The sequence below is a fragment of the Epargyreus clarus genome, unplaced genomic scaffold (genome assembly GCF_041222505.1).
Source record: "Epargyreus clarus isolate Ecla_fem2 unplaced genomic scaffold, WU_Ecla_fem_2.2 ptg000021l, whole genome shotgun sequence".
NCBI lineage: Eukaryota > Metazoa > Arthropoda > Insecta > Lepidoptera > Hesperiidae > Epargyreus > Epargyreus clarus.
In genome coordinates this window covers 13,372-39,389 of record NW_027332228.1, presented here as the reverse complement: position 1 = coordinate 39,389, position 26,018 = coordinate 13,372, and the positions used below count along the sequence as shown (strand labels likewise).

The following is a 26,018-nucleotide window of genomic DNA, read 5'->3' as shown; positions in this document are numbered from 1 at the left end:
GATATATATCTTCACCAAAGAGCTAATCACTCATCAACTCCGACGGATTTGAATTATATCTTTATATCCGCATCACATGGTTTAGTTCATAGATTCAAACGATTCCGGATATAAGATCTTCTTCAACTCAACAGTGTTATACTAGCTCGCGAGTGAGCGATGAGTCAAATGAGCGACTGACTGAGAGTGAGTAGTGAGCCTGATTCGAGTCAAATGCGTTGATTGAGATATATAACAGTTACGGTTACGTATTAAACACTAAATTAAAATATTTTATTGCTAAGAACATGGAAACCGGGATATACAAATAGCGTTGGCTGTGATAATTCATATATAATTTCTTGCCAGTTTTGTATTAATTATAGGAATCAAAAATGTTGTCAAAACATTTTGATCTGATTCTCTGATATACTGATATAAAATGTCGCGTATCTTTACAGAGCTACTGAGCTAAAGTGAGCTATTGAGCTAAAAGAGTGATATATATCACTGAGTTCAAAAGATATATATCACTCTTTTCACTTTAGTGATACATTTTGCGCAACTCTAGTGTGGTGACGTCACATGACATTTCAAGCAGCAATATCGCCGTTTTGGAATTTGAAACCCACAGATAAAAAAATTAAAATTTCTTTTTAGAAATAAAAATACTTAGAGTGTATTAAAAATTAAACGAAATATTGCATAATTTATGTTTACTTATAAGCTATCATATCAAACATATTTCATATTTTATTGTTATAACTGTCAAGTACCCAATTTACTTACATTGTTTATTTGTGATTTCCATAGGTTATTTCACGAAAGTTTTTGTATTCATTTTTATTTATTGCATTGTATATCTTCTTTAAGCAGATTCACGCTATCAGCTTTAATATACTGTGGATTCATTTCGGTTCACAACATAAATTCAACCAATTCTAACAGCAAACGATATCATTTTTATTTGTCTTGTTTATTATGCGTGCGGTGACGTCACATTACATTTCAAGCAGCACTATCGCCGTTTTGGAATTTGAAACCCACAGATAAAAAATTGAAAATTTCTTTTTAGAAATAAAAATACTTAGAGTGTATTAAAAATTAAACGAAATATTGCATAATTTATGTTTACTTATAAGCTATCATATCAAACATAATTCATATTTTATTGTTATAACTGTCAATTACCCATTTTTAGAGAATTTTTGGTTGATTTTGACATGTTACGACATGGTATCCCTAGACCCTATTCATTGTTGACAACTTTGCGGAATAAAGAATGTCAATGACAAATTACAATAATAACATGTTGTTTTTAGGTTATTGAGTAACCTTCGTTTCTTATTTACGCTTGTTGTAGATCTTGCAATTTGGGAAAGAATACTAAGAAATTGTGGATGGAATCATCATCTGATGATAGTTTCTTATGGACAGATGCATCTAGTGAAAGTACAAATATGTAAGTAAAGTTAGGTGTTAAACTTGAATCTTAGTTCGGTAATGATGGAGATTTCTGAATTCCGTCTATTTAGGATTCATGTTGCAATGAAGTAAACTTGTTATGTTTATAATAATATGCATTTTATTCATACATATGAAAATATTATCATACAAAAAGTGGTAAAATTCTTCATGGTTCAACTCCGACCAGCACACGCTACTTCTGTTTTATAACAACAAAGTTAAGAGCTGCTGCGTTCTAGCTTGGTGTCATAACGAAAAGACACATTAACTTCATCTATAACAGTCACACCGTAGCCAACCTCACGATGTAGAACTCGTAATCTCATTTAGAGTTGATTATGGAGGTCCGTGGGCATATTGACTAATTCCCATCAGATGGTTTGCGTGCTCGTTTGCTATTGTTCATTGGAGAGTCTGATTATATTACAGGGGTATAGAGACTGTGGCTTCTGACCATGAAGGAGAATCGGCATCCCGTGCAAGCTTCAAGCACGACGAGCGCCTATCTCCCCTCGGAAATAATATTGAAAAAGGTTTCAAAAAGAAAAGCAAAAAGAGAAAATTATCTGAGAGTAGTAATATATCACAAACTGTCAAAAAACGAATTAAGTTGGAACCAGAAAGTGATGTAGAGGCAAGAAAGAAGAGAAAACTAGGGAAATACTCAGTAGACAGTAATATACCACAAAACTGTGTTTCTAATGATGATAATTACTTACATAAAAAAGTAAAACAAGAACAAGAATCATTAATGGAACACCAAGTAGTAAAATCAAAAAAGAAGAATAAGCACCAAATTTCTATTTCTGATATTCATAATGAGAATCACTCTCATTCTTTTATCAACTTTGATGAAAAACATACAGAAGAGTATCTGGATATGAGAGTAAAACAAGAACAAGAATCTTTTCTGATTCCTGATGTTGAAAAATCAAAACGAAAGAAAAAGAATAAAAGTTTGAATTTTGATGTAGAAAACGACATTGAATCACAGGTTGTTGAGAAAACTAATAGTAGTGAAACAGAAAATTATTTAAATATGAGAGTTAAACAAGAGCAGGAATCTATGCTTAAGCCGGAGGAGAAATCAAAGAAAAAGAAAAAACTTAAAATTTCATCCCCAGGATCTGTCACTGAAGAAAGTGAGTCACAGTCTTCTAATATTGCAAACAATCACTTAGTTGGAGCTGAACAAACTGATATTGAGTACTCTGTGATTGAAGACAAGTTCAGCGCTGAAGACACAGTTATTAATAAACCAAAAAAGAAAAAGAGGCATAAAAGAGATGATGAGTCCATTGGAAGCAGTAATATTGATAAATCTTCTGTAGATACAAAACATGAAAATAGTGTTATTTCAAAAGAATATAGTGATGGAAATAGTGATAATGATATATCTGTACAACCCAATGATTTTAATTGTAATAATATTGTTAGCTCGACTATTATTAATAACAGCACTATAGATATCATAGGCAATAGACGTAAACAAGTAAGTATTACTGAAGATCTATTAGAAACAGAAAAAATGCATAAAACAACTAAAATTTCAGATAGGATTAGGTTTGAAGAAGATGAAAATTCAAGCCACCAAGATTTAAATTTAAAACAACAATCTTCAAGAGTACAAGCTTTTTTGAAAGCAAATCCTCAGTTACAGGTGTTATCTTCAATAACTCAATACAATTCAATAATAACAGTAGACGATGAAATCTGGATATTGAGATGTCCTCGTGAAATTACTGATAAGAGATTAAAGAATGGCAATTTGACACTTGAAGGGAAATGTAAGTTTAAAATTGATGGACAAACTTATGACGGGAATCCGAATGAAGATATAAGTAGAATCACTCATGTAGCATACCAGAATGGACAAACTTCTATTATGAATTTGCCAGTGAAGGGTTGTGTGCATTATCGAAAACGAATCCCTAAAGCGCATATACCAGACAATCTTAGCATGATTAATAATCAGACAAATTTTATTCCATTACCAGAAACAAAGTGTCGCCATCCACTTTTGGGAGCCAATTATAAGAAAGCTATTAAAATACCACCAGTTGTTGCAGCACGTTTGGAGGCAGCTAAGGATAGAAATAATGAAACATTTGAAAGTACCAAAAAGAAAAAACATAAAAAAAATAAAAAGAAATCCATGGATGTGAAGATGGAAGAAGACTGTGAGCCAGAAATATTAGAGCCTCCTGTGAAGAAAAATAGGAAACGAAAACATGCCGAGGATACTGATGTTCCACCCAAGAAAACAAAGCGTATAAAGCAAGACCCACATTCAGCTGAAGTGTGGGAATCTGAACAAGCAATAGAAGAGAACCTGTTTAACTTCTAACTTATAAAATAACTTGTTTTGTTAAAATTCTTATTGTAGTGTGTAATATAATAGCAGTTTTTATTCACACAATCTTATTGAAAAGGATTTCAGTGAATAAATATATAATACCTGTATATCTGTATTTATTTAAGAAAAGTAAATAAAATGGATGCGTCAGCTTCTAATTTCGAATGAACTGCCATTATCTAAACTCTATAGTATATAACTTTATTGTACATAACATTTCCATATAATATTTAATTATTCTGAAGGTAGTAGAACCCTCTGTGTTGCGACACCGCCGGCACCATTGCTACACTATTTCTGCCTAATAATAACAGCGTTGACGCCAGTAGCCACTTACCACACAGGTAGCCTACATGCTTGTTTTCTACTTTAATGTTATATAAAAAGGTTAAATATAATTTTAATACCTTTTTGGTTTTTTTTCTGTGTCTGCGGCACCATATTATGTACATTTTATTTTTATACGTGCTGCAGTTTCCTAGCTATTACTCACGTGGACTCGACATAGATTTTAAGTTTCTATATATTATAATCTATTATAATAGGTAATAGAAAGCAGGGTTGTTGCTGATGCAGGTTTTTACTAGATCAGCGGATGCTGATGCTGATATTTAAAAATGCTAAATATAAATATTTTTTATACTGAGGTATGTGTACGTCCCTTACGAGAATAGTCTTTTTTAACCAACTTCACAAAATGAAGCGGTTTCTCAATTCTACCGTATATATGTCTTTTTATGTTTGTTCGCGGATAACTTCGTCGTTTATGAAACGAAATGAATGATTTTTATTTTGTTGGAAAAAAAGATATTTCCAAAGTAATTCCATTATAAGAAAATAAGGGTCTGATGATGGCTGACCAGAGAAATCGAGGGTAACTTTCAAAAATCGTAAGGGCGACTAGTGTATTTGTAAGATTTTTAGTATGTCATCACTAAAGGTGAAAAAAAAAATTATTAAAAAATACAATCGACTTCCATGTCACTACAAAGCAAAAATCAACTGAAACAAATTTTGGCTCAGCACATATCTCCGAAGCCGGCGCTCATATTGAACACGCTGTTTACGCCGTTATCCAACGAAATATATTTAGCACCGACTTCAGAACCAAACCAACATCCACTTCAGCTACCCTCCACTCTGCAGTGACACAATCAATGAAGGCGGCATTTATTTGCTATTTTTTTACAAAAACTACATTGTCGTATCTTTGTTCAATGACGAAATATTTGGTCATATTGCACTTTTCACTGGATGTGGCATTATGAATTGAATACATAATTCTGTTATTGATTGATTGAACTATGATCGAAAGTTATTGATGTCTGACCAAATTACATTGTCAATACAATCGAATGATTGTTTGATGACAACTTGTGTTTATAAACTTCTGTGATTGGCTAAAACTCCACGTGATTTAAGCTCGGTCCCGCCTTCAACGAACACGTTACAATTTCAATATCAGCATTAAATATCAGCATCTTTTGTTGCGGATGCGGATGCTGATGCTGATATTTAAAAGAAAGCTGATAAACAGCGGATGCTGATGCTGATATTCGCAACAACCCTAATAGAAAGTAGGGTGGTTTTGCATATAGGTCAGTCAATCAGTGATAAAAAATGTCCATTTTTTAAAGTTAATATTTCAATAACTGTTTGGACTACTAGTATGAAATTTTAAATTCTAAACGATTTCAGAGGCAATAAATAAACAAAATTTCATAAGTGTCTAGCTTTAATACTTTTTGAGGTATTAACGAGTCAAAAGCAGTTCCAAATGGTGCTGTGCAATTCTTTATTTTAGAATTCGATTAAATTGTATTAGAATTATTTTCTATTACAAGTTATCCTAATTTAGTAATAACTGTAACGGCATAATAAGATATTCAATTATAACATGTACCTATAGTCCAAGCCAAACTGCTAGTCCGCTCTGAAGTTGTTGCGAACTGGTTTAGTCATACAATTTTCTATAGCGACGCGATTCATTTCTATATTCAGAGCTGACTAGCATTACAAAACTAATTACGTAAAAGTTCACTAAAATGCAGGTGACAACATAGCAATAGGTATGTACATAGTTAGGAACTTACATAGATTTATCTTTTTATGTTTTTGATGGGGGAACCTAAAGGTACGCTTTTTTTTTTTTTTTGTTTACGAGGTTTTTTTGTGTACGTCCTCTACGTTGCCAAGAGGATCTCCTACGGAACGCAACCGGAGTCCTCTGAACGCGTTGCCCCTTCGGGCTCCACCCAGATGAGCTCCAGGACTCGCCACACCGTCTGGTGTTTACGACGGTATGCGACCACACAGACCGCCGTCCTTCCCGTAGTTGCTTACCGGACGGCTCGACCTCCCAATCTTACCGCCCGCAACCCCGGAAACCCCCTTTTAGTCGCCTCTTACGACAGGCAGGGGATACCGTAGCCCTATTCTAGTGCCGGGACTACAGGGACAACCTAAAGGTACCCTGTGTCGTGGGAGCAGCACAAGGTTATTTGGGATTTTTACCGCAATTAAACTCCCCAGGTGACTGTCCTCAGCGTTTTGAAGAGAACTCCGGAATCTCCAAGGAACACAGTCTGAGTCATCTTAACACATCGCTCCGCCTAGGTGAGCGTCACGCTCGACACAACGTCTGGAGTGTAAGACGACATGTGACCACACATACCGCCGTCTCCCCGGGGTCGCTAGCTGGGCAGTTCGAGCTCCCGCTCTTACCGCCAATGGCGTAACTAAAGGGTGGCGGGACTGGCAAAGGGCCACGAGCCCCGGGGCCCGAGAGACTATGAGCTCAAAAATAACCATAAAATCCCTGAAATGTGTGTATTCATCAATGAAAAATAAATTCTCTTAAAATGTTTATATGTACTTATGTGCATAAAAAAATAACGCCAACAATCGCTAACGTACCTACGTATTCGTGAGCGAAAAATATCTATACTTAAGACATAATATGTAAAATTAAAGTATAATATAACGTTATTTCTTAGGGCTCCATGTAATGAATTTGCCATAGGTCTCAGACGGTAGGTATAGTTCCTCCATAGCTTGCCACCCGCAACCTCGGATACCCCTTTTTAGTTACCTTCTTCCGACAGGCAGAAGCTACCGGATCCGACATAAAAACAATTAAAAAACTTGATGTTTCACTAAAATTAGTTCTATAATATTAGAACGACTATTATGGAACTAGCTATATCCGGGACTTCGTAGGCGCATATTTTAATATACTTCAAAGTCCTTCTTAAGCCCCTAAAATTATCATGTTATTTTTTATACCTTCGTTTATGTCTTTCTTTTTATGATGTTTTGCAAGATTTTGTCACTTATTTATAATTGTACCCATTGCCACTTAGATAACAAACTATGTACCTATAGTAAGTATCCATTATATAATTAGATATTTCCAGTATTTTAGTGATCTTTATAAAATAAAATAATATCAACAAAAATAACTAAGAACCTATGTTTTACTTTTTTTTTATAATAATAGCAGACGAGCATGCAGTTCACCTGATAGTAAGTGGCTTCTGCCGCCCATGGATGCTGAAATCAACTAAATACTGCTGTAATCAACCCCAGATAGGATTAGATATTCATACCTGAGGTCGGCCACAGATGCGCCGCTACCCCTGAGGATTAAGCTGGAACGCCTCGGAAAAGTATGGCTCCCTTACCACACCCTTCAAACCAGAACATGCAGCGCTTAACACCACTGTTATAAGGCGGAAATAGGTGTAGCGGTGGTGCCGCCGAGGTCGAACCACCTAAGGGGTCCTATCACCTTCAGACTTACTTTACCTACACCTACTTTCGTCAATTGGAAATTTTCAATGTTAAAATTTGTTTCAATGCATTCATATAAAGTATTTCATTAATTACGTCTACCTATATCTTCCTATAAGTAAACTTTGCGTGCTCGCTTGAGTAGATGGTATAATTTTTATTTCGAGATAACTGACGCAAGCTTTATATTCTAGGTACTATTTATAAATAGATTCTTTTTAAATATTGATTATACGTACATACGTTTAATAATTAAAGATAAGAAATTACTAGTGTCAGAGGTGTATTCATCTTTTGGTAATTTAGGAACTGTCTGTTCAGTTAAGGTAATATTTTTTTTAGAATGAATAACTTCATGAATTTAACTGTAAGTATCGATGTAACTCGGTAAGTAGTAAAACAGTAAAGTAAGTAATGCAAGTTAATAACAATGCATACTGTTTTGTTTGCGAAGCGAAATATTTTGTTCGGAACTCTAGAAGACACCTTAGACCGGGTTGTTAATCATTTAACCACTAATATTAATTCAACAGTTTCCATATATAACAATTATAGACACTGATATGAGAAGACGGGATAAATTATACATATCATATTGCGTAAAGTCCAAATAGGTTCTACCCATGTTCTGCCGTAACAAAATGGAGCACATGTTCACACTTACAAACAATCATACAAACATAGATGAGAAAAGCAAGTTTCTGTTCCATGCATACAAATAATTTAAAATAATTGGCCAAGTGCAAATCAAACTCGCACCCAGAGGGTTCTGCGCCACAAAATTTTCATTTATTTTTATTTGTAGTACCTATTTGTTAGTATAACCAAAGAGTATAGTAATAGGAACGTATAACAGTCTTTGAAGTACTTATATGCATAATGAACATTTCAACGGTCTATCTATGTCTATACCGTTCAAAAAATAAAAATAATAGCGGTTTCTTGGATGTCTACTCTGTTTATTACTTATCAAGCTTTTATATTTCTAGTATTCCAGCGGGCAGCTTTATGATAGACGGACAGCGGAGGCTTAGTTTCTAGGGATACGTTTTTACACTTTTGGCGCTGAACCCTGAAAAAGGTATTTCGTTAATTTTCTGCAATACCTATAGGTACATCATGTAGCGATATTTTAGTAAGTTGATTAAGTATCTACTTAGTGTTTCGAGCTGGAACGAGGCAACCGCGCACATTGATAAAAATATTATGTAAGTTTTTACATAAATTTTATCTATAAAGATAGTCGTTTTATAAACTACAAGAAAAAAATCGTTCAACTGTGACATAAACATATCTCACTAACATTAATAAACACAGCGGTTATCGCATAAGTTGTTTTAACAAGTCTCATTTCATTGGTTGCGAATGCTACGATACATTGTATAAATTGAACTGTAATTTGCTATTTTAACTTAATTCATTTTTAACATTACTAAGTAGTAGTAAGTTTATCTCGACAATATGAACGTAGTAGTAACTGGAGCAGCAGGTTTTCTAGGCGATCGTATCGTGGATGCCCTATTGGAAAAGAACTCGCTGCTACCTGTAAAGCACCTACTACTCACGGATACTGTAAAGCCGCGCTCCAGAGCAGACCCGCGCGTGTCTACCTTGGCTCTCGACCTCGCCACGCCTGCTGCCGCGGAAAGCCTGCTAGCAGCTGACACCGACGTACTATTTCACTTGGCAGCCATTGTCAGTGGTCACGCTGAAACAGACTTCGATCTTGGTCTACGCGTTAACTTCGACGCGACCAGAGCTCTCCTCGACACAGCTCGTCGCATCGTTCCTCGACTTCGTTTCGTGTTCACGAGTACGGTTGGTGTTTTCGGTGGAGACCTGCCAACGGTAGTTGATGATTTGACATCGGTAACCCCACAGAATTCGTATGGAACTGCAAAGGCAATGAGTGAACTTCTTTTAAATGATTATGCTCGGAGAGGGTACGTAGACGCTCGATTAGTGAGGCTACCAACAGTAAGCGTAAGAGGTGGGGCACCTAACCGCGCCGTTACCTCTTTTGCTAGTGGTGTGGTACGGGAGCCTCTGAACGGTGAACGTAGCGTATGTCCAGTACCGTCGGAACAAAAATTGTGGCTGACAAGTCCATCGACTGTCGTTCACAACATTATATACGCTGCGACAATCCCAGCAGAAGTTTTTGGACCGTGGCGTGGCGTGAATTTGCCTGGAATTTGCGTAACGGTGTACGACATGGTAAATGCACTGCGCGAAATCGCTGGTGAACAAGTGGCAGCATTTGTGAACTATGAACCAGATGAAAGTATCGCTCAAATAGTAGCTAGCTTTCCGAGCAAATTCGATAACACCCGAGCTTTGCGCCTTGGTTTCATTGTGGACAAAAACTTCCATGAAATTATTCGTGCTTACATAAAGAATGACCTAAAACGCTAAAAAAAAATTTTATTGAATAAAACATATTGATTATGTACATTAAAAATATACCTATTGATATGATTTTTCTGTTCTATGATTATTATTTATCTTATATTAAAATTTAATAAGCCATACCATTATCATATAATAATGTAATTGCAAATAATCAATTTATGTGTTGTGAAATTAAAGGATAATCATGAAATATTTATTTAACATTTTTTTATTTATACTATTCCTAGTTTGTCAAGTATTCCCAAAAGCACCCATCTATACCACGTATCGGAACGCTCAAATGTTATGCTGTGATCAATCAACTCAGCTGTTCGAACGCTCTTGAAGGTCATTTGAAGGAGAGAGATGTCAAAATGATTGTTATGTATAGGAGGAGAGGGGGAGAGTGGATACTATTTGAAATTTTATATTATTCATTCATAATCGCAACCAGCGATAAACTATCGGAATTACTTATCGTTTATTAAAATATATAATAATTCTGATTCTCTAACCTCGAATGGTTAAGTGTACGTAACAATCAGTACCCAGTGCAAATGAATTGCTACAAATTAATAGTTCTTAAGTAGATACTTACTACATATTTGGGTAAGTGTAAATCTATGATTAAACAACTTAACGACTTTACTTATTATTAATATAGTATAATAGTTACTCTGCAAGTAACGACATTTATCTTTTTTATATCAGAACAAATTTTCTTGTGCTATTATTTGTGAACTTGGTAATTAGTAGGGGCAACCTGTATTCAGAACCAGAACCAACATACACAACCAAGCAGGCTTCTGGGGCAGGCTGTGTATGTTGTACCGGCCAACACCGGAACGTGGACTCAATGACATAACGGTTTTCTATATGAAATGTGTTATAATATAAATAATATAACAAATTAAACTTTTATTGGGACTAAAACTGCAATATATTGGATATATTTTATTTTTACACATATTACTGATTTAATTTTTCATAGGTTTTAAATAACATCTAGTTATTTTTAGTACAAGTAATTATGTCATTCGCTGTAAAGCCTAATCGAATCCGTGAACAGTCTGATCGTCTAATATTGGCCAAAACGCCTTGATAATTAATGTTCTAAGTACAACCCTTTATGTTTTGGCTTTAGTAATACCAATGTGTTTTAGTTCCACAAGACTTCCCGACTAATTCCTTAAGCCACACGGTAATGCATAAGGTTGTTAACAGATTAGTTATAGGTAAATTAATAAAAAACAAATTAATACCTTGTTTTATTAAAACTGTAATCTGAAATCCAAATTCAAAATGGTTTTCACTTTGTTATGATGAGTTTTTTGTCTGCCTTAGCAATCAAAGGAATAAATCATGATGGTTAATGCATGACTTAGATTCCATTATGACTTGGTAAATATGAAATATGGTTATCATGGAGTTAATTGATTTTCTGTGGAGCGTTAATGCATCACTTATAGAAGTGTTCTTATGCGGAAGAGGAAATCAGTCTGTTATCCAACCCCTGCCACACAGGTCACATTGATTGTGCATGTGTTATGTAAACTATTAATCAAATAGTGTAGAATAGTAAATTTATCTCATTAATCATGATGTGCTGCTTATCAAGAATTGCAAAGATCATACATAAGGAGGTATTAAAATGATAATTGATGCTTTTAGATTACAATTGTGTATCAGATTTATGATTGTAATCAAAGTATCTGTGAAATCAAAGATATATCTACAATATCTGAATATCTGTTGGTTTAGTGATTTATAGCATTATTGGAATTATTGGTAATACTTCTATATTAATCGTTTTTAATTACCTTTACAGTTAAAGACACAATTATTGTAGACATCATACATGCTTTGGTAAAGTAGAGCTCAATTGCTCCATAAGTATACCTACACCTGCTTGTATTAAGATATATCTTTTTCATGAAATATCTGCACTCTGTGCACTCTTTAGATTCGAAATAATGAATAGTTTTTACAAGTACCTACCAAGAATATTTATTATTATAATTTGAATTGCTGTGTCTCTAATTCCACTGTTGCCTTTTTTGCTATGGATGTTGTAGGTATAATTTAACTATGGAATTGAATCCAGGGAATCCAATCTAAGAAATACTTGTGTAACAGTGACAGTGGACTTTTAAAGCTTAATAGATGGATTTAGATTAGAAGTTGTGGTAGAACACTACATTGTTCCATTGTGAAGGACCCTCCGAGGCACCAAGACCTATATCAACATAATAGCAGAATATGGCAACAGATATATTACATTTTACATTTTACTCTAAGTTCCCCAAGATAATGGATTGGGAATCCATTTCAAGAAGAATCTTGTTCCATTTGGATATGTAAGTAGATATCAGACAACCTGTGTACAATTTTATCACAATTATCGTATAATGAATATTAAGATACAATTTGCGTACTTACCATAAAAGTTAACAATGTTATAGATTCTAAAATTATGAAATAATGAATAATTTGTTCGACGTAGCAACGTTGACTCAAATAATGGTCGTGTAATGATACCAGTGAAATTGTGGTGGATGCAAAGGAGCGGGCCCCGGGGCCGGCGTGAAAGGCTCGGTCTCGCGCCGGCGCGCGCCTTGTGCGCACAAAGCGCGGTAACCCGAGCCGCGCGGCCGCCGTGTCGCGTCACGCCGCGCGCGCGCCGCGGGTTATAAAAGCGCGCGCGCGCGCGGCGGCTGCGACTACAGCGAGCGCGCCGCATCGCGCTCGCTCATCGCTCGACATGCAGAAGATGTTGACCCGCGAGAAGAGCGACTACGGCCGCAAGGTGCAGGAGAAGGCCGTCATAGAAAAGGTTACCGCCCGCCCCGCTTCTCCCCACTCGCTCCTATAGCGCGATGGACTATCTGTCGAGACTGTTCGAATTCTTAGCGGGAAATGCCATCGCTTACATTTTCGCGTTAACGGTACGACAGGTCGATCTCGTCATCATCACCTCCCGGCTAGCCTTCCGGGGAGTAGTCTCGTCGTTCGTGCGTCGAGACACGTTCGTAGAATTAATTCTGGGGTCGGGATTCCGGGCACTTAAATTGGGTATGATATTAGCTCCTTGCATCCAGCTGGAGCGTTAAGAGGAGCTCGTTACGTCGAAACCCATGTACTAATTTAAAAGAAAGATAGCCCGTCGGCGAGACGAACCACTGGAACGGATGGAGTCTGAGTGTGAGGTGTGTGTTGTGCAGAGGCAGATGGCGCTGGAGAGGCGCGCGAGCGAGGCGCGCGAGGGCCGCGAGCGGCGCTCCAGCGAGGCGCGCGAGGCGCGGGAGGCGCGCGAGCGCGAGCCCGAGGACGCGCAGCCCGCCGTGCGCGTCGTCACGCTGCAGCACGGCGAGCACCAGGACGCCACGCTCTACCGGTGACTGTCCGCCCTCCTTTGATGCCCTAGTCGTAGATAAATTATCGAGACGTATACGTATAATAGTGATGCACTTTCAGGTTCGAGAAGGGCTGCTATCTACAGTTCAGTCCTGGACCCACGCTCCTCGGAAGGAAAGTGTTTCTCTACACCAACTATGTAGTTTCGGATACTCGTAAGTGTTTCGTCTCGTATTCGTTCGTCGAACGATCTCTTTTTTTATTATGTGTGCTCTTAATCGGTGCTACGTGACTCGCAGAGGAGGAGAAGGGGGGCGAGCAGGCGGAGTTCGTGCGCAATCAGTACTATGGGTTGGAGTGGCGGCGCGGCGACGGCGCGGGCGCGGGCGAGCCGCTGGGCGCCGGCCTGCTGCTCACCGACACCGACGCCTACTGCGAGCTGCGTCTCGCGCGCGCCGGCTCCTTCCACTACTACTTCGTCTACGATAGTCCGTGAGTTACCTTCCATGCCGGCTGACTCGGCTGACAGTGCGAGAATCCTCCTAGTTATCATCGAAACGTTATTTCGTCGCAGGGAGTCGCGAGTGGGGCCGCAGGGCTCCGGCTGGTTCCACGTGGCGCCGACGTTGCGCGCGGGCGGCGAGGTGTTGCCATTGGACGCCGTCATGTGCCAGACCGTGCTGTCCAAGTGCCTCGGGCCCCTCCCTCGCTGGGAACGCGTGCTCCGCGTGGCCAAGGAGGCCGGTTACAACATGATACACTTCACGCCCGTTCAGGTGGGCATGCGCTCGTGCTCGGTGTCAGAATAATTTTATTCATTATTACTCCTACACTCTTTTTGCACGTTCGTGAACCGTTGACAATATCGATACCCGTTTCCATCTGAACAGGAACTCGGCGCTTCGAATTCGAGTTACAGCATCGCAAATCAGCTGAGACTTAATCCTCGATTCAGCGGCGACGCCGGACGCGAGGCCACATTCGCCGACGTCGAGAACCTCGTCGCCAAGATGCGCGCCGAGTGGAAGGTGAGACGCGGCCGGCGGCGGGGCGGGGGGCGCGGCTCGAGCGGCACTGACGGCTCGCTTGTCGGCAGATGCTGTCCATCTGCGACGTGGTGCTGAACCACACGGCCAACGAGACGGCGTGGCTGGCGGCGCACCCCGAGGCGACGTACAACTGCCACAACTGCCCGCACCTGCGGCCCGCCGCGCTGCTGGACGCGCTGCTGGCGCGCGTGTCGGCCGACGTGGCGCGCGGCGAGCTGGAGCCCGCCGTGCCGCGCCGCATCGACCACAACGACCACCTGGAGGTACTATGATCGCCGGTCTCTAGACCATGAATACATTAATGTTAGCCTGCTCGCATGGATCTATGATGTTTAATGAATCCCGCTCGCATGGACCATGTTTAATCCCGAAATTTAGGGTGCACGTTTTCTACCTGTATAAAGAATTAACTTGCTGCAGTCACTTTATAAGTCAATTATATGAAAGGATGGGATACAGGTGACATGCGTGACTTGCATGTGTGTATATGCATTCTCCTGATGAAAATTTACATCTTTTCCTATTATAACCAAAAAGCAAAAAAATATATTCAGTAAAGTTTCGTATAGGTTAGTAAGAAACAAGAAAGTAAAATAGGTTTGTATTAAAAATTATCACGGATATTTTGAGTAAGTATTATATGTGTGTCGACTTACCGCAAATCATCAAGAGATGATGCTACACGATTCTGAATCACGCTATCGATGTTTTCTCAATATCTCGTACAAGCTCCAAGCACTATGTTTGTGCAGGCCATCCGCCAGGTGGTGCTGACGCAGCGGCTCCCGGAGGCGCGCCTGCACGAGATGTACATGTGCAACGTGGACGAGATCGTCCAGCAGTTTTATTACATGGCAAGAAACAAGTGAGTTCCATCATTTGCATGCTACTTACGGGACTCGACGTCCGACATAGCTTCACTGAGCGCACGGCGGTCGGTTCGCAGGGTGCCGCCGGTGAAGGCGGGCGGCGAGGTCGGGCGCGCCGAGCTGCGGCTGCAACCGGATCCGCAGTTCCGGCGGCTGCGTGCCACCGTGGACCTGGACCTCGCGCTGCAGACCTACAACATCTACCGCTCGGAGTGCTACGACGAGGAGGCGCGGCTGAAGCGCTGCTGCGAGGAGCTGCGGCGCAAGCTGGACGCGCTCAACGAGGCGGCGGCGGACGCGGTGCGCGACCAGCTGCGCGCCGCGCTCGACAACTGCGTGGCCGGCATGCGCTACCACCGCCTGCAGGCCGACGGGCCGCGCGTGGCCGAGGTCAGCGCCAAGCACCCGCTGGTGCCGCGCTACTTCACGTACCCGTGCGCCGTGGGCTCGCTGCAGGAGATGGAGGCGGTGGTGTACGGCGAGGCGGGCCGCCTGGTGATGGCGCACAACGGCTGGGTGATGGACGCGGACCCGCTGCAGGACTTCGCGGCGCGCGACCAGGCCGGCCGCGTCTACCTGCGGCGCGAGCTCATCGCCTGGGGCGACAGCGTCAAGCTCAGGTGCGCCCGCCCGCACTTATTTATTCACGCCTCTCACGTAATATGTAACACTGCAACTGTGAAAATATCATCACAAAAAAATTTAATCACATAATGAAATTAAATCCAGATTACATTAAATAAAAATCAAATGAAAAAACACTTAAAAAACAATTATAATTGAATTAATCAACAAATGAAATTGAAACTATTAATTACATAAATTATTATAAAGGCAATCATTGGAATAGAAAAGAAAAGAAATAACACAAACCGTGTATCAATCCACCATCGGATAGCGTCGTTTAAAATTCGCCGTTTTCTCTAATTTTATGATTGGTGTGCAGATACGGCGACAAGCCCGAAGATAGCCCGTTCCTGTGGGCGCACATGCGTGAATACGTCGAGTTGACGGCGGAGGTGTTCGACGGGCTGCGCCTCGACAACTGCCACTCGACGCCCTTGCACGTCAGTATGACAAGTTTTTTCACCCGTGGGATTTACGGAGCGGAACATCAGTCTCATACACGGAATTCGGTTCCTCGACAGGTGGCGGAATACATGCTGGACTGCGCGCGAAACGTGAAGCCGGACCTGTACGTGGTGGCGGAGCTGTTCACCAACTCCGACCACGTCGACAACATCTTCGTCAACCGGCTCGGGATCACGTCTCTCATCCGAGGTAGGCGGGCGGGCGCTCGGGGCGGGCGGTCGGGGTCGGGCGGTCGGGCGCGAGGCTGACGGCTTGCGTGTTGCAGAGGCGCTGAGCGCGTGGGACTCGCACGAGCAGGGCCGGCTGGTGCACCGCTTCGGCGGGCGCGCGGTGGGCGCCTTCCTGCGCGCGCCGCGCCGGCCCGCGCGCGCCGCCGTGGCGCACGCCATGCTGCTCGACCTCACGCACGACAACCCCTCGCCGCTCGACAAGCGCAGCGTGTTCGACATGCTGCCCTCGGCCGCGCTCGTGGCCATGGCGTGCTGCGCCACGGGCAGCACGCGCGGCTACGACGAGCTGGTGCCGCACCACGTGCACGTGGTGGACGAGACGCGCCTGTACGCCGAGTGGGGCGACGCGGACGGCGAGGGCCGCGTGGGCCCCGCCGCCGGCATGCTGGCCGCGCGCAAGGCGCTCAACGCGCTGCACGTGGAGCTGGCCGCGGCGGGCTACACGCAGGTGTACGTGGACCAGATGGACGCCGACGTGGTGGCCGTGACGCGCCACGAGCCGCGCTCGCGCCGGGTGAGTGCCGCGGGGGGCGGGGGCTGGGCGGGGCGGGCCGCGAGGAGCGCCGACTGACCGATTCTCTGTCCGCAGTCCGTGATCCTGGTGGCGTTCACGGCGTTCAGCCCGCCGGACCCCACCAGCGCGGGCCGCCACGTGAAGCCACTGCGATTCGAGGGGCAACTGGAGGAAATCATTCTAGAAGCGAGCATTCGTCATCAAGATCATAGGTAACTTATTTGTTTACCCGTTACATATTTTTAACGAGTCAATTTCAAGTGAAAGCGAATTATGTTTAAACCGCATAGATAATGATTTTACAATTAAGTGGATTGTAATCGAACCTCACTAAACGAATCGATTAATTAGGAAACACCTTATGTATATTTATGTATACATGCAACGTATAGATGCAACATCATAATACTTAATTGAAAAAAACTATAATTATTCTCAAAATCAGCATTTTGACATGACTTTAAAGGAGATGTTTCATTTTCGGCCATCTCATGTACAGTATATCAAAAAAGCGGGAAAAAATTGTAAAATTGAAGATTAATACACATATATTTTCATAACCTAAAGTATTCCTGTTTAAAATTATTTAAAATAAGCATTCCTCATTGAAATATTCAATATGGCGGAATACTGTCAGTGACAAGTTATCAAAACTGTTTATGTCGGTAATTCTGTATTTCGCTGTTTATGTCGTAAAAGCTCGTACATTATTATTACCTTAGTTCTTTATCACCTGGCTTTCGGTTTGTGTATAGTGTCATGATTTACGAATTTAATTATGAAATTATTTTATAATAAAATCATCTTTTAAATAGTATCTGGTTTGACAGATGTAAGTGTCATGTTGAATTAAGTGTAAAATCATGTTTAAGTGTAAATGATTTCTTTAAATTATTAAACCAAGATGATTTAAAGAAAATTAACCCCTACGAATTGTTCTTTGCAAATTTTATTACTTTTTAGTATAGTGTACAAAAGGTGGCCGGGAGCCCGGGATACATTTTGAAACATCTCCTTTGCTTCAATTGTGAAAGCCAATTAAAAAAAAAAAACAAGATAACAAAATCCGGATAGAGTTAGGTGTTGCAGCTAATTGTTTATTATCTTCATCTAAAACTCAATTGACCACTAGATAGCTAAGGGATCGGAGAATTTATTACGATAAGTGAGTACCGTAACGTAGACGTATTCACAAACAATACACTATCGTGTCCAAGACCCCAGTCTTGAGAGTCTGAGGCCCACCTCACACCATTTTTTACGGTTTCAAGTCATCCACGTAGGTCGATAATAATGATAATTTTCATCCGAGAATAACTTCATCCCGTTGCTTCTGCGCGGGCAACTTCCGTTCCTTCCGCAGGAACAGCGGGCGGCCGTTCCAGCCGCCGAGCGCGTTCTCGAAGCACGCGCAGTACATCAACGGGCTGTCGGAGTACGAGGTGGCGGTGCGCACGGGCGTGTCGCTGGCGCAGTCGGGCGTGTTCGCGGGCGAGCGGCGCGAGGGCCCGCACACGGTGCTGGAGTTCCGCGCGCTGGCGCCCGGCAGCGTGGTGGCGCTGCGCGTGGCGCCGCGCGCGCCGCAGGCCGCCGCGCTGGCCGCGCTGCGCCGCGCCGCGCCCGCCGCCGCCGCGCCCGACGCGCTGGGCCTGGCGCCCGCGCTGGCCGAGCTCGACCTGGCCGACTTCAACACGCTGCTGTACTGCTGCGACGCCGAGGAGCGCGAGCGCGGCGCGGGCGGCGTCTACGACGTACCCGGCCACGGCCCGCTCGTCTACGCCGGCCTCCAGGTGCCTCCCTTCGATCCTCGATGTTATTGAGTTCGATTCGATGTACTAATGATGACGAATAATCGAGTAAACTTCATACCTTGAGCTTATTTGTTAAGACAAGATTAATAAAATTTCTGGAAATGATATTCTAGGAAGCATGTTCGCATAAATATTCTAATTTTTGTATTAAAATCCTCACATCAGTGATCAGTCATCGAGTACCAAATTTGTTCGTTTAGTATGTAGAGCTCGTAAGCGGTTTTTAACTTATAAACTAGTAACTACTTGTAATAATAGTATATAAACTATTTATCCCGTTAATTTTCGTTTGTGGTCGCAGGGCGTGATGTCGCTGCTGGACGAGGTGCGCGCGGGCGACGACCTGGGCCACCCGCTGTGCGACAACCTGCGCGCCGGCGACTGGCTGCTGGAGTACCAGTGGCGTCGCCTCGAGGCCGAGCCGCGCCTCGCCGCCGCCGCCGCGCGCCTGCGCGACGCCATGCGCCCGCTGGCCGAGCTGCCGCGCTTCCTCGTGCCCGCCTACTTCGACGCGCTGATCCGCGCCGCGCACGCCGCCGTCACGCGCGCCGCGCTCGCGCGCCTCGGCGCCTGGGCGCGCGGCGACAGCTTCGTGCGCGCGCTCGCGCTCACCAGCGTGCAGCTGGCCGCCGCCGTGCCCTCCGCGCCGCTGCCGCCGCCCTCGCCCGCGCTGCCGCCGCCGCGCCCCACGCGCTCCGTGACGCTGTCCGCCGGCCTGCCGCACTTCGCCGTCGGCTACATGCGCTGCTGGGGCCGCGACACCTTCATCGCGCTGCGCGGCATCTTCCTGCTCACGGGCCGCTACCAGGTACGCGCCGCCCGCCCCCTTCGCCCCCCGCGCCCGCCCCCCGGCTGACCGGCTCCCGTTTCTGTCGCAGGACGCCCGCTTCCACATCCTCGGGTTCGCCGCGTGCCTCCGTCACGGCCTCATTCCTAATCTCCTCGACGGCGGCCGGAACGCTCGCTACAACTGCCGAGACGCGGTCTGGTGGTGGTTGCAGAGCATCAAGCAGGTGGGCTCGCTCGCCGCCGACCCGACTGCCCGTTCCCTCCGGTGCGGCTTTTTAACGATTTCGATCGTTTCGCAGTACTGCACGGAGGCGCCGCAGGGGTACGCGCTACTGACGGAGCCGGTGTCGCGGCTATTCCCCAAGGATGATTGCGAGCCCGCGCCGCCCGGCGCCGCCGACCAGCCGCTGCACGACGTCATGCAGGAGGCGCTCGACCTGCACTTTCAGGTGAGTCCCGGCGCTCCCGCCGCGCCTGTCGCCAAACCCGGGCTGACCGCCGACCTTCTCCTCGCAGGGCCTGCTATTCCGCGAGCGCAACGCGGGCCGACAGATCGACGCGCACATGTCGGACAAGGGTTTCAACGTGCAGATCGGCGTGGACCCCGAGACCGGGTTCCCCTTCGGCGGCAACGACGCCAACTGCGGCACGTGGATGGACAAGATGGGATCGTCGGAGGCGGCCGGCACGCGCGGCAAGCCCGCCACGCCGCGCGACGGCAGCGCCGTGGAGCTGGTGGCGCTCGCGTACGGCGTGGCGTCCTGGCTCGCCGCGCAGCACCGCGCCGCGCGCTTCCCCTACCCCGGCGTGGCGCGCCGCCACCGCGACGGCAGCCTCACCGCCTGGACCTACGCGCAGTGGGCTGAGCGCATCCGTCACAATTTCGAGCGCTACTTCTGGGTGCCACCCGCGCCCTCCGCCGCCGACCTGCGCCCCGACCTCGTGCACCGCCGCGGCATCTACAAGGACTCGCACGGCGCGTCGCGGCCCTGGGCCGACTACCAGCTGCGATGCAATTTCGTCGTCGCCATGGCGATCGCCCCGGATCTCTTCGATCCGAAGCGCGCCTGGCTCGCGCTCGATAGCGTCGAGCGCCTCCTCCTCGGCCCGCTCGGGCTCAAGACGCTCGATCCCGCCGACTGGGCGTACCGCGGCGACTACGACAACTCGAACAACAGCGACGACCCGAGCGTCGCGCACGGATTCAACTACCACCAGGGCCCCGAGTGGGTCTGGCCGCTCGGCTTCTACGTCCGCGCGCGGCTCGCGTTCGCGCACGAGAACGGGCGCTACGCGCGGACCGTCGCCGCCGCGTACTCGACGCTCGCGCCGCTCGTGGCCGAGATCCGCACGTCGCCCTGGCGCGGCCTGCCCGAGCTGACCAACGCGGGCGGCGCGCCCTGCCCGGACTCGTGCCGCTCGCAGGCCTGGAGCTCGGCCGCCGCGCTCGAGGCGTTGCACGAGCTCGAGCTGGCCCGCCGCGCGCGCCCGCTCACCGCCGACTGACGGCCCCCCCGCGGCCGCCCGCGCCGCGTGCGCCACGCGCCGCGCGCCGCCTCGCCGCGCCGCCTCTACGCCGAGCCGTACGAGCGCGCGCCCGCGCCCGGCCGCCGCGCCGCCGCCTCCGTGCGCCGCCTGCTGCGCCGCCGCACGCCGCGCGCGCTGCGCCTCGAGCGCGCCGTCTACAACCTGCTGCAGGGCGGCGCCCCGCGCGCCGGCGCGCTCGCCACCGTCGTCTACAGCGACCGCTACTTCCGCTACGGCCTGCCGCTGCACGCGCGCCTGGCGCCCGCGCGCGAGCCCGACGCGCGCCCGCGGCCCGCGCGCCCCGTGCACTTCGTGCCGCTGCGGCCCGCCGCGCCCCGCGCCGCGCCGCGCGCCGGCCTGCTGCTGGACGCGGCCGCGCGGCTGCCGGCGCCGGCGCCGCGCTACGCGCCGCTGCGCCGCAGCCGCCGCGACGTGCCGCGCGTGTTCGCCGTCGCGGCGCCGACGCGCTTCTGGGAGGCGCCGACGAGCGAGTACCGCGCGCGCGGCCTGCGGCTCGACTACCGGCAGCCGACGGGCGGCGTGGAGCCGTGCGCGTTCGACGCGGCGGCGGGCGAGCGGCGCTGGCGGCGCGAGTCGCCCGCGAGCGCGCGCTCGGCGCCCGAGGAGGACGCGCCGCGGCCGGAGTTCGCGCTGCCGGACGACGAGCCGGCGCCGCGGCGCTCGAGCGCGAGCGAGTCGGCGTACGAGCGCACGTACGGCGCGCTGGCCAAGGAGGCGGCCGTGGACGCGGCCAACGTGGCGGGCGAGCCGGCGGACAAGGCGGGCGGCAAGGCGGGCCCGCTGCGGCGCAAAGTGCTGAACACGGAGCGGTACAACAACGGCGCGCGCGCGGAGCCGCTGCGGCGCGGCGGCGGGCGGCGGCGCGTGCGCGCGGCCGTGCGTGCGCTGTTGGCGGCGAGCGGCGCGCTGTACGCGCTGGCGCTGCTCGCGTTCTACTTCTTGAGCCTGGCGTGACGGCGTGACGCAGTGACAGCGTGACGGCGTGACGGCGTGACGCGACGTCTGCCATTATTGTTTTGGAGTGCCATACTGTATGTAATGTAGGCCGGCGGCGCGCGGCCGATTCGGGGTCGTCCGCGACGTCCGCTTCGGTCGTATAGGAGCTATACTATATTTTAAGGTCGTATGCTTTATTTTATAAGGGTAGATACATTTTAAACTTACCTTTCGGTCTCTATGTTGCGTAGTCTTATGATTCGTAATTGTTCAGACGTAGATGTTCTGCAAAAAAAATATGCGATTAAACGCAACACCTAGGGACATGTATGACGGTTCTAATGATACAAATGTTCTCTTTGTAATTATTAATAAATAAACTTAGAAATATCTATTACACTACAAACTATACTGAACTGTAATGTCCCGCTGTGATTTTGCTAAGAGTTTTTAAAAGGAATTTTATATATTTTGTTACAATCCATGTGGTTACATTTTTTTATTTAAATCTGCCGTTAATGTTGAAATTTTTATATAAACTATTTTATATAATTTGATATACATTTGATATGTACAATAAATAGTGTAATGAATATTAAATCTTAAAATGCTATTTTTACGAACGTATCTGCCTCAATCGTTCCTTAATGCATAATGTAATTGTACTAACTGTTGCTCTTTAATAAATTTTCATTATTCAATTATACTACTGTTTTATTTCAAGTGATTATTTTTAACATTTTTAATTAATAAACAATCTGACAGAATATAAAACTGTGGGCATACAACACATACGCTCGTCACGCGCTGGCTACGCTAGGTAATTCACTATTCAATAAAAGGATTGTTTATTAAATTTTATAGCACTCATTTCTGTGTCCAAAGTAGCCGATTTTTACACCGTACGAATATTAATACACTACCCTCACAGTTGTAAAAAATAAACATAGCTATGAACGTTTCATACTTTTAAATGCCATTTAAAAATTAAAAGTGAGTAATGAGTATTTTGTTTAAAGCTAAAATTCTTTTAATATTTTATTTTGGACGTATTTATAAATGTTTTTGCCATTGTGTACATACTAAGCAATAGCATCATTATAAGACTAACTATTGGGCTTTATCGAATTTTATTGTTTGTTTTGACTGTGTATTTTCGCTACACACCATAGTAGGAGATATTTAAATTAGGAATCATTATCAAAATTAGAAATAATACTACTCCAGTAGAATCTCGACTAAGCGACCTATTTGTTGTCGTATTTGTGGCATTCGATTTATCGAAAATTTGGATAATTGAGTTTATGAAGAAAAGCTATTTAAACCGATTTAGGAAGGTGATGTTTTTCGACTATATGTTTGTTACGTATGTATTTTTCATTCTTTGGCAAACTCAAACGACTTCACTAATTTTGATACATGATGTGTCGTTGGATTCGTCTAAATTGTGGCGATAACTTAGGTTATATTTTTAGCAATCGGGTTTTTGTTTTTTATAGTAACTATTTTGTTGCGATTAGACGACTTTCCGGAATTTAAATGCACATGTCACACAAAATGTGGCTGATCTGTAAGGGTTATTACAAAGTTACTTGTTCACGTTTCTCAATCCGAATAATCGCGAATATTTATAACTGAGGTCCGGATAATCGATTTTCTACTGTATCACTAGTATTAGTTATGTATTAGTACATTATGTGATTGCTTATCATGTTTCTTTAATACGTTTAGGTGGAGTTCCCATTATAAGTCATTGGTCTAGACGCCTGTATGTAGCCTAAATGGCTTGATAGATTTCGACATATGTGTGGTGTTAGATTTGTCTTTATCACAAGAGCAGAATAATTACTAAATTTTCTAAATTTCAATGGTTTTGGTTGTGTCACATTTTTATTGTTTTTTTAGTTCATAATTTTTAGTTTCAATCATTTATAAGTTTCATATTTCTTCACAAGTATAAGCGGGTTTATGTCACACGAGCTATAAAATAGTATACGATACTTGTGACAAAAGTAGCCTATTATCTGCACGGCGTTTAGCACCCTCGCTGCGCTCGGGCGCTAACTTCACGCCGTGCAAAAATAGGCTACTTTGGCCACGCGTATCGTAATGTACTATTTAAGAGTGCACACCGACGAGGCAGTATGGCAGATATTTTTTATACAAAGAATAAAAATCTTAAAAGTATGAAAATAAATTAGCAATGAGAATACATTATTGAAGTTTAATATTGAATAACCACTAGAGATGCACTTAAAAAGCAGGATACTGTTTTCAAAGGAGAATGCCCATTCTTGGTACTGATTTTTCTCATGCGTCAAAATGAAAGTAATATTAAAATTATTTTTTGATTTTTTTACATAATTTGTCGATCAGAATAGTTTATTTGAACAGGGGATCCCATTTAAGATAAAATAAGACGAAATGTTGATTGTTGTTCTTAAAAATTAAAATGGCGGAATTTTATACTCGGAATTCAATAAGATCTATTAGTGTTTTGACTAATGATTTTTCTCATGCATCAAAATGAAAGTAATATTAAAATTATTTTTTGATTTTTTTACATAGTTTGTCGATCAGATTAGTTTCTTTGAACAAGGGGGTTCCATTTAAGATAAAATAAGACGAAATGTTGATTGTTGTTCTTAAAAATTAAAATGGCGGTATTTTATTCTCGGAATTCATTATTTTAGGTTTTTAGGATTATTTTAGGTTTTTTTACCTACTACCTTTAAAAGTAAATGGAATATGTTAATCGAACTACATTATAGGTACCTACTATCAGTTAAAACCGACCATCAATCTATCGTCGGATATTTTCGATTTTGAGGTTATGTAACATTTCGGTAAATAACTTCAGAACCCGGGTGCTGACCTAAAAAATAATTATTGGTGGTAGTATTTGGTTAATTATACATCGTCCACAACAAGTTTCAACTTGATGCAACTCTGGACGGCGGTCCATACTTTCATGGGCATTGTCCTTTACACCATACGTAACGTAATCATTTTAAAGACTTGAAAAGCGTGGATTACTAAAAAATCGCCTTAAATTTTGAGAAATTAGGAAAACAGGCCTATTTCGACCTTATGACAAAGACACTAAGTTATGGGAGCAGGGCGTCCAGGAAAAAAATCGAAAAGTCCATTTACGCGAACAAATTAATACTGTATCTAGGGGCACAGCAGTGCCCCCCCAAGTCGAGCAAAAAAAAAAGCGGCACGGCCGTACCATTCTTTTCTCGAAGCAATTAGACCCAAATCAAATCAAATCAATTTTTTTTATTCAAAATAGGTTCTTTACAGAGCACATTTTGTGAATGTCAAACTACCACCACTTCACAAGGTGTTTCGTTATGGAGAAGAAGCGGCGAAAGAAACTCCATAACACACATCTTTTAAAAAAATGGATTTTACAATGTTAAACTTAACCTAATGGTACATGTGGAGCTGGAACTACTTCAGAGCACACCGTTTTGTCAGTCAAATAATCACTTAGTTTATAGTACGTTTTTTTACATAGCGTTTCTTTAACGACATGTTTGAACTTTTTTTCTGTGAGATTCAAAATGTGGTCGGGTATTTTATTGTAGTAGCGAATACAGTTACCCATGAAAGATCTAGCCACCTTGCATAATCTATGTTTAGGAATTGCTAATTTATTTCTATTTCTAGTATTAAAGTTATGGTGGTTACTATTTTTTTCAAACATATCAGTATGTTTTCTTATATACATAATATTTTCATAGATGTATTGACTATGTACCGTCAATATGTTAATAGTGGGAAACAGTTCTCTCAGGGACTCACCACGTCGCAGACTATATATTGACCTTCTTGC

At 44.4% G+C, this 26,018-nt stretch overlaps 4 protein-coding genes across 6 annotated transcripts; 3 read left to right on the top strand and 1 right to left on the bottom strand.

The window, feature by feature from the left end:
* The first annotated feature begins 1,248 nt into the window (after window positions 1-1,248).
* On the top strand, window positions 1,249-3,909 carry LOC140750647 (uncharacterized). The gene is made up of 2 exons (XM_073084314.1): window positions 1,249-1,441; window positions 1,876-3,909. Exons 1-2 carry the CDS (start codon window positions 1,380-1,382, stop codon window positions 3,791-3,793), a joined length of 1,980 nt encoding a protein of 659 aa, XP_072940415.1. The 5' UTR covers window positions 1,249-1,379; the 3' UTR covers window positions 3,794-3,909.
* Window positions 3,910-9,041: 5,132 nt separating this feature from the next.
* LOC140750586 (D-erythronate dehydrogenase) lies at window positions 9,042-10,134 on the top strand. Its single transcript, XM_073084230.1, has one exon. It carries the CDS (start codon window positions 9,056-9,058, stop codon window positions 10,007-10,009), a length of 954 nt encoding a protein of 317 aa, XP_072940331.1. The 5' UTR covers window positions 9,042-9,055; the 3' UTR covers window positions 10,010-10,134.
* A 183-nt stretch (window positions 10,135-10,317) lies between these two features.
* LOC140750585 (glycogen debranching enzyme) lies at window positions 10,318-21,262 on the top strand. Of its 3 annotated transcripts, none has more exons than XM_073084229.1 (18): window positions 10,318-10,594; window positions 13,207-13,379; window positions 13,460-13,554; window positions 13,639-13,831; window positions 13,914-14,115; window positions 14,230-14,367; window positions 14,436-14,651; window positions 15,141-15,253; window positions 15,335-15,877; window positions 16,204-16,324; window positions 16,406-16,538; window positions 16,615-17,093; window positions 17,169-17,305; window positions 18,457-18,883; window positions 19,206-19,712; window positions 19,783-19,917; window positions 19,993-20,142; window positions 20,210-21,261. In XM_073084229.1, exons 2-18 carry the CDS (start codon window positions 13,213-13,215, stop codon window positions 21,197-21,199), a joined length of 4,746 nt encoding a protein of 1,581 aa, XP_072940330.1. In that variant the 5' UTR covers window positions 10,318-10,594; window positions 13,207-13,212; the 3' UTR covers window positions 21,200-21,261. The 3 variants fall into 3 exon arrangements, with proteins under 3 accessions (XP_072940330.1, XP_072940328.1, XP_072940329.1); XM_073084227.1 differs by lacking the exon at window positions 10,318-10,594 and adding an exon at window positions 12,666-12,818; XM_073084228.1 differs by lacking the exon at window positions 10,318-10,594 and adding an exon at window positions 12,847-12,930 and having other exon boundaries at window positions 20,210-21,262.
* A 338-nt stretch (window positions 21,263-21,600) lies between these two features.
* Window positions 21,601-22,462, bottom strand: LOC140750804 (uncharacterized; the record flags this gene model as incomplete). The annotated part of the gene is made up of 2 exons (XM_073084527.1): window positions 21,601-22,162; window positions 22,406-22,462. Coding segments are annotated over 2 exons (481 nt in total), but the record flags the coding sequence as incomplete, so codon positions are not given.
* Window positions 22,463-26,018: the final 3,556 nt, after the last annotated feature.

What these genes read in the sequence shown, in the direction of transcription:
- LOC140750647 (XM_073084314.1), top strand. Translation starts at nt 1,380, where the DNA reads ATGGAATCATCATCTGATGATAGTTTCTTATGGACAGATGCATCTAGT. An exon ending in TCTAGTGAAAGTACAAATAT is followed by an intron (nt 1,442 to 1,875) that starts GTAAGTAAAGTT and finishes ATTATATTACAG; the next exon opens with GGGTATAGAGACTGTGGCTT.
- LOC140750586 (XM_073084230.1), top strand. Translation starts at nt 9,056, where the DNA reads ATGAACGTAGTAGTAACTGGAGCAGCAGGTTTTCTAGGCGATCGTATC.
- LOC140750585 (XM_073084227.1), top strand. Translation starts at nt 12,747, where the DNA reads ATGCAGAAGATGTTGACCCGCGAGAAGAGCGACTACGGCCGCAAGGTG. An exon ending in ACCACAACGACCACCTGGAG is followed by an intron (nt 14,652 to 15,140) that starts GTACTATGATCG and finishes ATGTTTGTGCAG; the next exon opens with GCCATCCGCCAGGTGGTGCT. An exon ending in TATTACATGGCAAGAAACAA is followed by an intron (nt 15,254 to 15,334) that starts GTGAGTTCCATC and finishes GTCGGTTCGCAG; the next exon opens with GGTGCCGCCGGTGAAGGCGG.